This window comes from Phyllostomus discolor, chromosome 13 (genome assembly GCF_004126475.2).
Source record: "Phyllostomus discolor isolate MPI-MPIP mPhyDis1 chromosome 13, mPhyDis1.pri.v3, whole genome shotgun sequence".
In the NCBI taxonomy this organism is placed as follows: Eukaryota; Metazoa; Chordata; class Mammalia; order Chiroptera; family Phyllostomidae; genus Phyllostomus; species Phyllostomus discolor.
The window spans coordinates 24,017,974-24,034,475 of NC_040915.2; the positions used below are offsets into that span (position 1 = coordinate 24,017,974).

Consider the following 16,502-nt stretch of genomic DNA (forward strand, 5'->3'; position numbering starts at 1 on the left):
TCGTCTTAATGTCTCTCTTTTCAATCTGCCCCTTGCCGGGGTCCCGCCCCTGCCCTGTCAGGGAGAAGGGGGTGTTCCCACTGCTCCAGCTTTCCAGCCCCGCCCCAGCCCTCTCCCCCTCAGCCCTCCCACTCAGGGAGCCCGAACTTTCCCTGACTCCACTCACACGCTGGGTCCCGGGGGACCCTCAGGTCTTTGTCTCCAGCTCCAGGCCCTTTGTTAATCAATCTGCTCTGGGAATCTGCTCCATGAGCGCATGCACACGTGTGTGTGTGTGTGTGTATGTGTGTGTCTGTGTCTGTCTGTCTGTCTGTCTGAGGTGGGACACTATAACCACCCTTCCCTGAGCAGTCCTGGTCACCCCATGTACCTCTCACTCTACCGAATACCACCCTATGGAGAAAGTCACTCTTTTTCTCACAACTCGACCTCTGCCTGCCAGCCAGCCGCAGGGCAGGTCGGGACTGTTGGAAGCAGCAGGCAGGGGTCGTGCCCCCAGAGCACTGTCTGAAGACTGTCGGCTCCAGCGTGCTGCCTCCCGCAGCACGTTCTGGCGACCTGCAGGTCACACACTATTCTTGCCCTAAGTGTTGACCTCAGATACTGATCTTCTCATGAAATACATTGTATCAATTTTAAAAAACTGAGCTAAGCCCCGACCGGTATGGTTCAGTTGTTGGGCGCTGTCCCCCAAGTCACTGGTTTGATGGCGGGTCAGGGCACAGGAGGGTTTGGGTTCCGCCCCATCAGGGGGCCTAAGGGAGGCAACTGAGTGATGTTTCCCTCCCTTCTTCCTTCCCTCCTCTTCTCTCTGAAAATAAATAAATAAAATCTTTAAACATTGAGCTAAATTTACAACAATATGCTGTATAGATTTTTGGTGCACAGCTCAGTGAGTTTTGACAGAGGAATTACAAGATTTTGATACCAAATAAGCTAACTTAGGAAAAGTTGCAAGATTCCACACAACTGTGGGAAAGTGAACAGAGTTTAGAGTCCAGAGACCTGGTTATCTAGTCCGGCCTCTGCCGTTCACCAGCTGTGGCTTTGGGCAAGTACCTTCCCCTTCCTGGACCGTGGGCTCTGATCTGTACAACGACAGAGCTGACTCGAGGGGCTGCCTGCAGCCTTAGGCCCACACGAGAGCACAGGTACTGAGCAAGGGTCATACCACAAGACTTCCTGCAGCCACGCAGCACTACTGTGCGCTGCTGACATTTGTGAAGTGAATGCACTCCACCCGGATCCTTCCAAGTCCCTGAAGCAGAAGAACTAAAGCAATAATCGATAGTTAGAACAATAAAGGAAGATGGCAGAAATCAGCCACGCCAAGCCCTGCATCCTGTAGGAATGGACCAAATGCGTATAAACAAACCCTTCTCAAATTTGCTCGCTCCGGTACATTAATGAAAGAAGCTTCTGAAGGGATTAGCTTCACATTCACAGCAAGTACCAAAAAACACGCCGTTTGCCAAATAGGTTGAGTTTAGCCGTTTTGCTGTTTGGAAGCTAATGTGCCTTGCTAAAGGAGGAAAGGGCTTCTCTAACAAAATAAGATGAGTCCCTCACATTTTGTAACATTTCCCATGTTTCCAAGCCTTCTCGGTCCATCTCACCTTCGATCTATACATGGGCTCTAGGGTAGAAAGCCAGGTAGGGCTTATGCACGCTCCTTTTTCAGGTGAGGATGCTGCAGCCCAGAGAGATGAATACTCCCTCGGTCACCAGCGAGCCTACCCCTCTGAATTCCCGGACCTGTGTCTTTGAGCTGGACCCAGCACTGTCCTTTTTGCAAACAGACCTTCCTAGGGAACAGAGTCCAAGAAGATCTAAATTCCACAATAAAAACAATAAGAACACTCATAGGTGGTAAATTACAGACGTTTATTGCCCTCCCGCTAGGTATTAACACTTGTAACTCCCCCAACAGCCCAGCGAGGGTCGCCCCTCTTTTACAGCAGAGGGGACGGAGGCACAATGAGGGGTCACAGCCTGCTCAAGCAAACACAGCAAGTAGGTTGCAGCGGTGGGTTCTGCCCAGGCTACCGGGCTCCGAGCCCGGGCCCTTTGCCCTGTGCTGCCCTGCATCGTGTTTAACCGTGCTGCTGATTAAAGAACTTTCTAAACAAAACTATTTGTTGGCGAGGTGAGCAGCCGGACAGGCGGTGTGGCCCTTACCAAGCACTTCACGTGGATCACTGCTGAGCCCTGGTTAGAGGGCAGTTAGGCTTAAGGCAGCAGGCCGGCCAAGCGTCCTGGGCAGTCCCTTCTAGCCAGAGATGAGAGGATTTGATGACATCTCTTGACAATTCCAGTCTTCCCGTTCAGGACAGTGACGAGTCCTCCCGGCCTTGAGTTTTCAGACCAAACATCCTCTCCCAGCTCACCTGGCCTGCCAGCCCTCCTCTCCTTGCAGGCAGCGGGATCAGGGAGCTGGGAGAACAGGTGGCGGTGCATGGGTCATCCTGGAAATCTGACAGCATGGCCCCTAACCCATGGACTGGGGAGGAGGAGCCGCAGAATGCTAAATTACAGGGCGCCTGCTGCCTGATTAAATCGGTGCACTCTGTGCAACGCTGTGGAGATACCACACGCCAGACTCACTCCTGGGCCTGAGGCCCAGGTATTAGTCACAGAACCACAGTGAGAGCTCCAGGGGCCCTCAGCAGCTCCTCATCCAATCACTTCGTTTCACACGTGGGGCTATAGAGGCCCAGAGAGGGAGAACAACACACCAAAGGCCACACAGCACTCAGTCAACACAATATTAACCACCTACTATGCCAAGCACTGTGCTCAGGACTGGGGATACTAAAAAATGAACAAAATAGCCATAAGTTCCAGTCTCGTGGAGTTTATATGTTAGTGGAGGAAATGGGCAAAAAGCAGGCAAACATATAAAATTGGAGATTGTGATCTGTGCTGTGAGGGACATGCAGTACACCAGCCACGCTGGGCAAGGGGAGTCTCTGAGCAGGGCCTGCTCAAGCCGACGCTCGAAGGATGAGAAGTTTGTGGTGTTTGTGTGTGCACGCATGTTGGGGGAACATGCTCCAGGCAGCGGGAACTCTGTGCCCAGAACCCCCAGGCTAGGATGTGTCCCACGTGTCTGAGGGGCTGGCCTGCAGCAGGGGCTGGAGAGAGGGAAAGAGAGGAGAAGTCGGAGGGGGTTGGAGTCTGGAGCGAACAGGGTTTTGTGGGCCAAAGGAAGAGGTCTGGGGTTCATTCTTGCTGCAGCATGGAGCTAGCGGAGGGGTGCTGGCGGCAGAGTGGCAGGCGCACTGTAACCCTTCCTGCTTCTCCCCGCTGAGGGGCTGCCTGGGAGCCCAGTTACCCTGGAGCCTCGGGAAGACACTCCAGGCCATGCTGCCCACACAGCACAGGCTAGGCTATTTATTCCTCATTTTTATCTAGTGATCTCTCTGCCCTTTGCCCATATGAGGTAATTAGGCCACTCACATGTCACAGATCTAGACACTCAAGTGCTGTGGGACCCCGTGAGAACTGGCAAACCTCTCTGATCCAGTCATTGTGGCGCCTCACCAGCATGCCACACTCTTCCCCACCTCATTCCTGCGGCCAGCACTCATCCTACGTGCCGCCGAGGTATGAAACGTTAGCAACTGCTATCAAGAGTGCTGGGATGAGAAGAAACTTCCAGGATATGCAGACTTTTTTTTTTTAATGGGAAAACTGAAGTCCAGAGAAGAAAAGGGACTTTTCTAGGTCCCATAGGAAGAAGCAGCAGAGTGGGAATTGGAAGGCAGAGCTCTTCCTAAATGCCGCGGTCTGGAAGGGAGCACCTCGACAAACCTGGGCCAGCGTTTCTCAGAGGGGGTTCCACGGACTTCCAGGCCCAGATGTGTTCTGGGGCCGCTGCAGTCACTACCTCCTTTTAAAGATTCACCATGAATGTTAAGGACCCCAAGACACCCTTATGGGAAAACATTCCTTTAACTTTGCTGAACCAAAATTAGTTCATTTCCCAGAAATGATGTCATCTGGGTAGACTATCTCTTCACATTTTGGGGAATATTCCTCGGAAAGGGCCGCCCTAAGCCAAAAGCCCCTGTTCCCAGCCCCTGCCTCTTTGAGTGCCATTCTTGCTGTTATTACCATGTTTGGGCTCCTGTGGTCGCCCCTCCCTGCAGGTGCCTTGCACAGGGCCAAGCCCTCAGGGATCGTGGCACAGGTCAGTTGCTCAATCAACAAACACTGACAATGTGAGTTGACTCTGCACCCCTGAGTCGTGTGGCCTCTTCTGAGATGAAGGGCAGCTCATTTCTTTCTTTTTCTTTACCAGGGAAAAAGCCGAGAGAAGCCTTGGCAGGAAAAGTCAAAAACATCCCTGAAGGTCACCAAATGCTAAAGCAATCTGCCCTATCCCCTACTCTCTCTTTTAATCTGGACACATCCCGCTCTTCAATTTTAAGTCCTAATTTAAATACAGTCACCTCCAGGAAGGCTTCCCTGACTACCTCTTCCCCATCCCTGTGGCCTGTGGTTCTCTCTGCCTCCCTTTCAGTCTCCTGAACTTGACAGTACCGTGTGTATAGTGAATGGCATGGCATCAGCCTATGCAGGGATCTATATGAGGGTAGTTAGCTGGAAACATCAAAGTATTAGTGTGTGCTGGACCCATCTAATCACAGTTAAATTCAATAAAAAAAAAAAAAACAATGTGTGGGACAAAGAAAACACGCTTGGGGGCTGTAACTTGCCAAAGAGCTGACAGCTTGCAACACCTAGGATGTTATCTGGAGGGGAAAGCATTGTATTTGGACTCTTTAGAAGCCCTAGGGCTGCCACCCCCCTAGCAGTGTGACTCCAGATAAACACCTCATGTTTCTGAACCTCGGCTTCTTCAACTATAGAATAAGGTAGCACTTGCTCTGCTTTCTTCATGAGACTTGAAGGATGTTTCTCTGCACTCTATGCCAGTGACCACTACCCCCTTTATAATCATAGTGAATGTTTATTGAGCACTAACTATTTGTCGGGTACTGTTCTAAACACTTTGCATGTATTAACTCAGTCCTCACAATAACCCTAAGAGGTGGGTGTTGTTATCAGCTCCATTTTACAGATGGAATAACTGAGGCCGAGAGAGGTGAAAGAGCTGGTGGATGGTGGGCCTGGGACTATAAAACCCTTTCACAAATATTGGCTCGCTGAAGTTCTCAGAGGCATAATGAATTTTATCAGGCAAGTATTTCCCTTTGCACCATTTTGTAAATGGAGACACTGAAGCTCAGAGAAGTGAAGGAACTTGCCTGATATCACACAGCTAGGAAGTAGGCAAACCTGAGCCTGAACCCAACTGTTGATCCCAAACTTTTGCCTTTTTTTTTTTTCTGTGTCACAGGTAAAGGACAGGCAAGTGGTCCGTGAAGAAAAAAATGTGCTAGTGTAGAGAGGTTTGCTCCCGGGTCAGGCAGCATGTCTTACCCTTTGTTGTTTCCACCCTAGTCCCTAGGTCAGGGCCCTCTGTCCTGGGAGCTCAGCGCCTATGACTAGTTATGGTTGCATTGCTGGGAAAACTGCCTCTGCCTTCGTGTTGGCTGCTGATGTCCACCTGTCTCCATGAACTTGGATGCTCCTCACCCTGGAGAGGTTAAACATGGTTACTTGAGTCTGTCTGACTGTGGGGTTCTGCTATCTGTGCCTCCTGTTGTGTGGTTAAGGGCCTGGAATGGCAGGGGTGACACCTGGCTTCTGATCTTGCGTCTGCTGCCCTGGCGTCCAGGGGTGAGTCACTGAACTTCCCTGGGGCTCAGGTCTTCAGATACCAGCTGGGACCATCGTGTTTGTCCTGTCTCCGTGAAAGCCCCTTGGGAAATGCGCTGTGGCACAAATAGGAGGTGTGCTGTGAGATAAGGGGTGCTGTAGGTGCTTAACAGACGACACGTAACTGACTGTATGGAGAGGTTCTGCAGTGCGTTGGAGAAAGCACTCATGGTAACGTGTGGGGGAAGCAAAAAATCAAAACGCTGGATGTGCAGTATGATCTCAATTATGTAAAATATAATAGAAAAAATACTAGAAGAAAATATTCCATGTTGCCAGTGCCTGTGGGGGTGGGCTTTTATGTGCTTTTTGGTTCACAAGATGTAACATTTTTTGTTTGCTAAAGTTAACGCATTTTACTTTTGTATGTTATTACTTAAAAGTATATCTATATAATGTATATTATATATACAATAGATCCCCTTTACCCATGGTCTCACTTTCAGTGGTTTTAGTTACCTTCAGCCAACCGCAGTCCAAATAGATTAAATGAAAAGTTCCAGAAATAAGCAATTCATGAGTTTTAAATCACACAGCATTCTGAGCAGCGTGATGAAATTTTGAGCTGTCCCGCTAGGGATGTGAATCACCCCCTTATCCAGCATATCCACACTGTATATGCTACTCAGCTGTTAGTCACTGAGTAGCTGTCTGTTATCAGATTGGTTATCAGAGAGAAAGTGAGAGTGAGCTTGACTGAGAGGGGGGGAGAGAGAGAGCACACACAGTCACGTAATTTTTATTACAGCATACTGTTATGCCTTTTCTATTTTGTTATTACTGTTGTTAATCTCCTACTATGCCTATTTCATAAATTAAACTCTATTATAGGAATGTACGTATAGGAAAAACAGCACATGCAGGGTTTAGTACTGTCTGCATTTTCAGGTGGCCACTGGGGGTCACATCTAAGAGGGAACTACTGTATATGTATGTGAACATATGCATATAAATATATATATGGCAGGGAGAACAGTTAGTGGGGAAGCCTATCATGAGACCACCTGAGAAGTGCAGGAATGCCAGGGAGGGTAGCGAGGCCGGGAAGAGAGGCTGCATAGGCAGAATGGAGGAGAAAAAGGCTAGGGTGGTACCTCTCTCTACCACAGAGCAATGAATGGGTTAAAAGTTAATTCTCTCTCAGACCTTCTTCACTGCAAACCCATTCTGTTCCTTTACCAGCTCCCTTGAGCAGCTTACCACCTTATCTTTAAAACAGGGATAATCATACTGACAGGGAAGGTTTGCCCTGGGGCTTTACTGGGTAGTATGGGATCAGTCAGCACCCTCCGTCACTCCTCGCCTTTCAGATTAACTCTTGCTGTCTACGTCTACTTCCTGAGAGGTGACCTAGGCTGAGCCTCCTCCCAGGAACTGGAGTTTCTTGGCATGTATCAGAAGGCCCAAGAATCTTCAGCGTTTGGAAAAACACTCCCCAGCTGGCACTTTTGTTTTGGCCAAGGCCCCTGCTTTTGCTGACCCCACCCACCCCTCCGTGTCAGTGTAAAGAGGCCTCCTGCCCAGGAGCCCCGATATCAGAAGCAGATAAGTGATACAGCCCAAGTTCTCCCAGAAATACAAGGTCTTTTGGAAAATCAAACTCAAAGAGAGATAAAACTGCACATCCGAGGGTGTGAAATTTTCCTTCCTAATACGCACTGATAACTAAAAGAACGATCCCCTCCCCACTTTTACCTGTTCCCCCCCAAAGACAGAATAAAGTTTCACGGAAGCCGTATCTTTCTTCGCCCTCACAAGCCAGATGGGCAGGCGTCCTGCTTTTCATTTTGTGTACGGGGAGAGGGAATCCTAGGAAGGAGGCTGCCCAAAGTCTTTCGGCAAAGCTGGAGAGGAAACCCAGGTTATAAACCAGGTCTCCCGGCTCTCTGGCCCCTCATTCAGCTTCCTCTGTCTCTCATTAGGACATTGTCAGCACCAGGAGCAAACAAACACACAATTGATTACAAATAAGTACCTGGACCCCCTTTGTCATTTGTATTTTGCAAGTCTGATTTTCTCTGTGTGTCTGTGTTTTCAGCATATGGCATGTCAGAGTCATGGGGACAGCACTCGTTAGCCTGATTCTTGTCCCTTTTGCCTAAATCATACGTTGTCTTGCCTTTTTTCCTTTCTTTTTTGGCTTAATTACTTGGTCCCCTCAATTTGAGTCTACCTTTTGGAGAGACAGGATTCAAGATTTTCAGTATCTTCTCCAGGTCTATATATTTGATAGGTTCTTCATAAATCCTTGTGGATGTGGCAATGGAGGGAAGACAGGCCTTACAGTGTGCGGCGGTGGGTAAGAACCCAGCCTACGGAGTTAGACTGCCCTGAAAAAGTCCACTCTGATATTTAGCTGCTGCCTAGGACCCAGCTACCCATCTTCCTTTCCTTTCTGAACTTTGTAATTGTCTGTAACTGAAGATAATTACACCTGCAGGGCCTAGCCTAGTGCCTGGCACATAGTAGGAACTCAACAAATACTTGTGGACAGAATTAACACCTATCTCACTGGGTTACTTGTGAGGCTGAAGGAGATAATGAATGTCAAGTATTTCTCATAGAACCTGGCATATATTAACTACTCAATAAAAGCTACTCTTAACTACTGGATCATTATTAGTGTTAAAACTAAACACATGGGTGTAGAATGCTGCGTGGGTTAGGAATAAAAAAAGAAAGAAAGAAACAAACAAACAAAACACGCTGAATTTAAATCCCAAACCCATTATGCAGAACAAGCTACTGGATTTAGGATCAGTGTACTCAGGTGTGAGACCTGGCTCTGCCACAGATTACCTGTGTGACCCGGGATAAGTAACTTTCCTTCTCTCGACGTCAGTGTCCTCATCAGCAAAACGAGGAGACTGAGTAATCATTCAGATTCTTTTTTTTTTCTAAATCTAACCGCCTCAGTGTTAGATGTAATTTCACGGCGTTCTCATCTTCTCTGGCCTCAGTTTGCCCATCTGTAAAAGGACACACAGGTGTCGAGAACCTGTGTGTCCATGTAGACATGCTTTCTGGGGCAGGGCAGGCCCAGGGTGTGCAGATCCCAGTGCCCCTCCAGCCTCCTCACAGCAGGTCCTGGCCATGGTTGTTTCGTTCAGACTGGGTGCTGAGTGTGTGACCTGGGTTACTTGTCCACACAGAGTCGTACTCAGAGTCCCCTTCTGAGTTGTACGGGGGCACCTTTCCCCTCTACCTCCAATGACAGAAATATTGAAAAGAATGACCAACAATGACTACCATGTCCCCATTAACAAAGTTGACAGAGGGCCTAGTGCAGGGGCGTCAAACTCATTTTCACTGGGGGCCACATCAGCCTCGCGGTTGCCTTCAAAGGGAAGGGCCGAATGCAATTTTAGGATTGTATGCATGTAACTACTCTTTAACTAGGGGCAAGGAGCTCAGGCGGAAACAAGGGAGAAACAAGGTGCCAGGAAAGATAAAACAAGGTAGAGGGCCGGATTCGGCCCGCAGGCCTTGTGTTTGCCACCGGTGGCCTAGTGTGAATAACCCTCTTCAGGAATGACTTATTAATAAATACAGTAAAAAATAATGCATTCCAGTAGCAATGTGCAACAATTTACCTTCTGATTAAAGGCGTATATAACACAATTATGAAAAACCCTGCTTAAATTCACTGAGATCCTTTTAATCATTACTTTCTTTAGTCCCTCTTTTGAAGCATTGACCTCAGTCTCTATAATTTGCACAGCTCTTTGGCTTACATTGTCTTACTTGACTCCTCACCAAAGCTCAGAGAGTAGAAGCAAGTCAAGCATTATTTACCCCGATTTTCCCACCAGCAAATGGGGCCCAAGGGCATGTGCAGAGCTGGCCTTGGTGCACAGTTCAAGCCACGGAAGAGATGGGATTAGACGTCAGACAGCCTGGCTATCCCCACCAGCACCTCCCCCAGGTAGCCCTGGTTCCAACGGCCCTACAGCCACCCTTGTCCTGAGGGGAAGTTCCAGCAGGGTTTTCAGCCAGCCTTCTCCTCTATCCACCAGGCTGTGGGTGCTGATTGTCTTGGAGATGGCCAACATTTCCAGGCTGTTCTGTCTTGAGCAGGTGGGATCACAGACTAAATTAGAGGCAAGGACTTCTCCAAGTGAAGTGTGTGGGACCACCTGGTGGCTAAACGCCCAAGGAGTCTTGTTAGACATGCTTTGGAATCTGTGCTCAATTTTCCCTCATCATCCAAACCAAAGTAGCTGATCTAGACTAACATATTACTGTAGTCAGTACCGTTTTCATGGATACTAGACAAGAACTTGTTTATCACATTATTTAATTGTCTCTTTCTCCACCTCAGAATGTAAATTCCACGAGGATAGGGACTTTGTTAGCCTGGTTTATTGCCAAACCCCGGTTTCCTAGAACCCAAAGGCCCCCACAGTACGAGGTCAGTAAATATTTATCGAACTGAATGTGCAGTAAAGTTTGAAACCACTGTGGTCATACACCACTCCTTCGTTTTACATTAGGGAAACTGAGGCCCACTGCGTTAGTGACTGCTGCTGAGTTGATAACGGGCAGCACGAGGGCCAGAATAAAATCTCAGACCTCCGGAGTATCAGTCAGGGGTTGGTTCAACTCCGCCCAAAACAATTCTGTTGAAAAAACGAAATCCACTTGAAAGAAAAGACATTTCCTGCCCATAAATACCCAGTTTCAGGGGTTTGGCCGGGTTGGGGGCTGGTAATTCCGTTCCCTTTTCCTAGGCGCCCCCTGCTTCCAAGGGTTAAGGACCCGCCTTCCGGAATGGGCGTCAAACACACCTCCCGGCAGTGTCCCCAGGGTTGGCGGGGAGGAGCTGGGCACAGCTCGCGGAGGTGAGGGCGGTTCGCCCAAGGTCACCCGAGCGGGGCCTGGAGGGGCCAAACCCGTGGGGTGCCAGGGGATGGGGCGACCTCGGCGCGTCTTCGGGGTAGATGGGCACCCCCCTCCATCATCCTATAAGTCGAAGATGACATTAATGGTTCCTTTCCCCGAACCTGGTGCACTCAACCTGGAGAGCAGGAGCAGGCCCGGCCAGCCGCGTGGCTCGCTCCCATGTGCTCCACCTGCGGCCGCTCTCAAGTGTTGGCCCTTTAAGACACCTCCCCCTTTTCACCCCGCCCCCCCGTATCTTCAGCCCCCCCCCTTGCCCCCCCCCCCCCCCGCCGAATTGCATCAGGCACGTGCTCGCCCCCGTCGGATCTGAGCACCCCTCACCCTCTAGCCTGGGAGGTGCTCAGAGGAATCGGAGGCGAGGGGCGGGGCGAGAGGCGGGCCCACGAGGCCGTGAGCGCGCGCGTCCGCCCGCCCGTCGACCAGGGTCGGCCCCGGCGGGCGCGCCCCCGCTGCGCCGTCCCTCCCCTGGCCCGCCGCGTCGCGAGGCGCGCGCCCGCCCGCCGCCTGCCGCGGATCGCGTGGTCGGCTCGGCTCGCCGCGCCTCTCCCCCGTCCGTCCATATTGCAGTAGCCCCCGAGCCGGGAAGCTCGGGCCGTCCCGGCGGCGGGGGGGAGGGAGGGACGGGACGAGAAGCCCGCCAGGCTCCGGGTGGGGTTGCCTTCCTAGAAACGGGCGGGGGGGGACGCGCGCCAAGGAGGCCTGGACCGCAGAGTGGGGGGCCTTCCTCCCCCCCCCGCCCCGCCAGCGGGCCTCGGATCTACAGCGGCTGCATCCGACCGGGAGGGAGGCCGCGCCTAGCGTGAACCCCGACCCTTAGCAGGGACTGGGTCCCAGCGCCGCGGAGGAAGGCGTCGCGGGCGCTCTGAGAGCCAAGTTCGAGGCGGGGGAGGCCGCCTCTGTCGCGCCCGGCTTCTCCGGGGGGGCGGGCGCGCAGATGGCCACTCAGGTGGAGCCGCTGCTGCCGGGAGGCGCCCCGCTCTTGCAGGCCGAAGAGCACGGGCTGATGAGGAAGAAGCCGCCGCCGCCTGAGGGCAAGGGCGAACCCGGGGCGAACGACATCGGAGGGGGGGAGCCGGACAGCAGTGGCCGCAGACTTCGGCCGCCTTGCGCCAAGCCACACAAGGAGGGCACCGGGCAGCTGGAGCGCGAGAGCCCGCGGCCTCCTCAGCCGCCCGGCGCCGAGGGCCTGGCCTTCAGCGACGGGGAGGAGGGCGGTGAGCCGGGCGCTGCCGGAGGAGTGGCCGCGGGCTCCGGGCGCCGGGACTTCGTGGAGGCCCCTCCGCCCAAGGTGAACCCGTGGACTAAGAACACGCTGCCGCCGGTCGTAGCCGCTGTGAACGGACAGTCCCCTCCAGGTGGGTCTCCCTGCTTGCTATCCTGGGTACCGGGGCCTCTCTTCCGGGGACGGAGACGTCCCCTCCCCCAGCGGCCTCCAGGGCCCGGGGGTCCGCCGCTGATCGTGGTGACTCGGGAATTTTTAAAAAAATTGCTTCTTGGCTAATTTGGGTCGGTGAACACTTCTCCCAGACACACTGGAGAACCTGCCCCTGCCGGAGGACCCGGCCTCCGGGAGGACCCAGCGGTTAGTGGGCAACGGCGTGGTCCGGGCCTACCCCGCCGGGAGCGGGTGGGCGCTGGTTTCGGTGCAAAGGGCCTTCGCTCCCACCTCGTGCTGGCGTGAGAGACGCTTTCCAGCCTAAACCTTCCTCGGGAAGCCACCTCTTCCCCACTGTGCCCCACGACCCCCGTTTTGGTAGCATTGCGATCGTCCCCATGTTGTAAATGTTTAATGAGCATATGTCATGGGCAGCAAAGCGCCGGCGATGAGTTCATACCGACCACAAGGGTTCGGGATTTAAAAGTTAACAACTTTTGTTCTCGAGTAGATAATGCCAGGCGGTAGAATCGCCATTGGCGACGGATTGAGGGGTCGGTTACGAAGAGAATGGGGAGAAGAGGAAACCCAACGTGTCATTGAATTCGGTGGTTTCCCTCTCCGATCCGGGGGACCTTCCGCCTTGAGAGGGGGCGGGATGGCGAGTGTGCGGGGAATCCGGTTTTAAGGGGTTGGCGGAAAATGTGAGGCGAGTGAGGGGTCTAGCGGCGGCTTGAGGGGCGTGCGGCGGCAGAGGGAGTGGCCGGGCTGGGCGGGCGGGTGACAGTTGGGCGCCATGCGCCGCCGGCCCGCGGGCTGCTCGCGGCCGCTCAGCCTGTGCGTTCCGTGCCCCCCGCCGCGCTGGGGGTGGAAGGCCGCTGCGGGCCGGCGGCGCGGTCGGGAGTGTGCGTGTGCGCGAGTGTGAGTGCGCGGCCCCCCTTCCCGGCATTCCTCCGCAGCCGGGACAACGTGGTGCCTCCCCGCGCGGGGAGCGGCATGTGACCCGCGGTCCCCGCGCTCTCCCTCTCCCTCGATTTTTTGGTCCTTTTGGGCCGGGTCTCAGGGGAGGTGGGGGTGCAGGAAATCCCAAAGGAGCTTTGTCAGCATGGGGAGGGAGGCCGTAGAGAATATGGAGGCTCATCTGGGCCTCCCTTTGCCGAGAATAGACCGTCGGCTTGGTTTGGAGCGCGCCCTCTCTCCCCCTTTGCCGGCGCGTAGGGGCAAAAGGCGTCTGGATTCTTTGGTTTGGGGTCCTTTTGAAGTGGGCCAGTATCAAAACCCGATTGTAGTTAGAAGGATGGCCTGTAGCCATAGCCCTAGTGCTTTTTCAAAAGTCCTCCCCTTCTGCAGTCGCTGGTTGAGGCTGACTGATTTAAACCATCAAAATGGGGAAAGTTGCAGAGGGAAGCTTAATTCCTTCACTTTCAAGGGAGTAGGATCACTCGTAGCCCTAGGAGAGCCAGAACAGCTAATTCTGAACATGGCGTGTTGCAATTTTTATTTCTTTTAAGGTTGCTTCATTTGGAGGAGGGGACATTGGGGGTTTACTAAAGTACCTCAAACCGGGTTCTCTTCCTTCTGTTCTGCCCTTCCCCCTTTTCCCTTCCAGAGCCCTCTTATGCAAAGGGCAGTGCTGAAACCTCCATTTTCTTGCATATCCCTCCTGATCCACCCACAGAGGGAGGGAAAGCAACTAAGACACTCTTTGGTCCTTCCCCCTCTTTAAACTCAAAGGGGTATAATCATCCCCAGGAGAGAGCACTCCTCAGAAGTTTAAATGGGGCTACTTACTCTGGCTGCTGCTGCTGCTGCTTAGCCAATGGTGAACCTGCCTTGTGGGTTTTAAATCAGCCATGACATCAGGTGGTATTGGGTGCCTGAGCTGGTATTTTGTGCAAGTCCAGGGGCCTTGATAGGGTGCGTCACTGGGGTTATTGATCGTGGGAAGAAGACAGCTTGGCTGACATCTCACCTTTTCTCTGAGCGGAGAAACCAGCTTGCTTGCCCAGAGCAAAATTCTGAGTCGGATAGATTTGTTCTGTTCTTGTTTTTGTTTTTGTTTTTTCCCCCTGGAATCTTAAGGCAAGAAAGTGTCTTGTCTACTCATTGATTTTGAAATTTTGGAGTAGTCTTAGACTAACTGAATTAATTCAGTGGCTTCCGTTTAATCTGTAGTTAGGGCTTGGATGCTTTTAGAGGGGAGAATTTCATGATTGACTTGTCTGTCTGGTAAGGTTAGATGGTCCTTTCTTTTAGTTGACATGGATCTCTAAGGCCCCTTTCCAGCCCTGATTTTATTTGCAGCTTGGACAGGTTTAAATGTGATACCAGTGGAGTGGTGGTCTTGGGAATTTTTGTGTTCTGTGATGCATATGTTTTTGGGAGTCTACAGAAATGAATGCCTCATAAGCAAGCAAAAAGCTTTCCAAAGCTTAGTGCAAATGCCTATTTTTAGCTCTCCTTTTGGCTCAGATGCTAGTGTTTTAGTTCTTTAAGGGACACATGCAGTAACTAGTAATAAAAGATGTTTTTTGATATTCCCCTCTTGCTTGTGGGATTCTTTATTCTGGCTTAAGCTTCCACGTCTTACATTTGTAGTTTGGAATCTTGGGATTTGCATTTTCGCTCTTTGTATTTCCCTCCCTGAGAATATTTTGAAAATGTTTACTTTTTTTTTCTTTTCCTAGCCACAACTCTTTTAGTATAAGGACATCTTAGTTAAAAGAAGAAATGATGGTTCTGGGGTCAAACCACATGGGTTCAAACGCCAGCTCTTACCACTTGCTAGCTAGCTGTGCCTACTTGAGCAAGTTCCTTACCCGTTCTGTGCCTCAGATTCCCCGTTTGTATATAGGGATTAAATAATGGTTTATTTGCCTCTTGGGTCTGTTGTGAGCATTCGCTGTGATATGTGTAAAGCATTTAGCCCAGTGCCTGATGTGTGGTAGCAGCTACACCATGTCTGGGAGACTGAGACTGGGGGACTTTCCGGGACTCTTTCCTGGGTCTCTTGTTTTTTTCCCTCTAAAAGGAGGAGGTTGGAGAATGTAGTAATACTTTCCTTTTCTGATATGGTGTTGGTACTCCATGAAATGTACGGGATCATCTTCCTAAAAGGGGATCTTGCTTATCCTCACACAGAAAGAACATGGTATGGATAATCAATCTTAAATGTTGGTTACCCAAAGAATTGGCTATTTTTGCTTTGAAATGTGGCGTGATGACTGCTTTAAAAGTCAGTTTTAACTTGTTTATTTGCCTTTCGTTAAGTTTACCTGTTGGGGGAGTGCACACGTGCTCTTGGCTGTGGGCTAGGCCCGTCTGACTGAAGGGAAGGCTCACTGAGGCTGAGCGCACGTGCAGTGGGCTGAGCCTCTGAGTGTGTTGTGGCTGCCTGCTTCCACTCAGCCCCGGGTGGGGAGCCAGGGGCTTGGTCGTGTGGCAGCTCTGGCTTACACTGACCAGTGCTGCAGTCTTCTTGATTTCTCTTTAAAGGAAAGTTGGGGGCAGGTTCTAAGACTTGAGTGTTTCTGTTCTGGGCATCACTTTTCTCTGTGTCCCTGGAAGTATAGTAGCTGATGGCACAAAAGAAAAAAGGGTTGTAATCTCAGTTAGCCCATGGCAACCCCAGGGATCCTCCGCCCCACTGAACTGGCCTCAGATAAACTTCTGCGTCCTTTCTCTACTTTCCTTCCTGGGGTTGGGCCCTTCCTTAGGTCCCCCCTACCCCATGGCGCTTGGTGAGGCATCTGTGGATCTGGGCCTCAGTCTTCACACAGTGAAGACCTCACAGCCTCAGACGTACTTCAGCCCCCAGTTCTCCCTTCCCCACCACTACAAGTAGCCTGGAATGCAAGTAAGAGCCCTGCTCTGGAATCACGTAGTCTGCACTTTTGAGCCCCAGCTTTGCTGCTTTTACTGCTGCTGCTTTTTCTGTATTATAATTGCCGTGTAATATTATGTCAGTTTCAGGTGTACGGCATAATGATCGTATATTTGTATATATGTTCAGCTTTGTGTTTAATTTGCTGTGCAATCTTGGGTGAATTGCTCGGCCTCTCTGAGCTACTGTTACTCTCAAAATGAGAATGATCATTATTATTTCAGAAGGTCATGAGAATTAGAGGAGATATTTATAAAGCCCTTTATAAATGCATAGTGCCAAGCACAGAGTATCTGTTGAGTGCTACCTATTTTATAATTACTCTTTTAAAATTGTTACAGTAAGTGATCACCATTATTAGGATCCGTTTGTTCCATTTCTGATTCTGCTTGGGACCAGCTTTGTGGAAACCACCAACCCCCATGCTTTCTCTGTTTCTTTTGTAAAATGACCGAATTGTGTTAGGTCTAGATGTTGTCAAAGGTTTTTGAGCGTCAAAAAAAACTAAAAAAAAAAAAAACAACCCTCTCCCCACAAAAGAAAGAAACCAAAATA

The 16,502-nt window shown here is 51.2% G+C and overlaps 1 protein-coding gene and 1 long non-coding RNA gene across 6 annotated transcripts in view; one reads left to right on the forward strand and one right to left on the reverse strand.

Moving 5' to 3' along the window:
- Positions 1–16,502, forward strand: part of LARP1 (La ribonucleoprotein 1, translational regulator) — a 76,884-nt gene that overhangs the window by 15,875 nt on the left and 44,507 nt on the right. The window contains exon 1 of one of the 5 annotated variants that reach the window (XM_028528219.2): positions 11,185–12,044. The exons of 2 other annotated variants lie outside the window; for them this stretch is intronic. In XM_028528219.2, the coding sequence (XP_028384020.1) occupies positions 11,624–12,044 (421 nt within the window). In that variant the 5' untranslated portion in view covers positions 11,185–11,623. Of the gene's footprint in view, positions 1–11,184; positions 12,045–16,502 lie in introns of those variants that run through there. 2 more of the 5 variants (XM_036014845.1, XM_028528220.2) reach the window with 2 other exon arrangements.
- On the reverse strand, positions 6,562–10,869 carry LOC118498059. Its single transcript, XR_004900584.1, has 2 exons — positions 10,575–10,869; positions 6,562–10,406 (listed from the first exon to the last, which is right to left on the reverse strand). It is a non-coding gene; the product is annotated as an uncharacterized LOC118498059 (long non-coding RNA).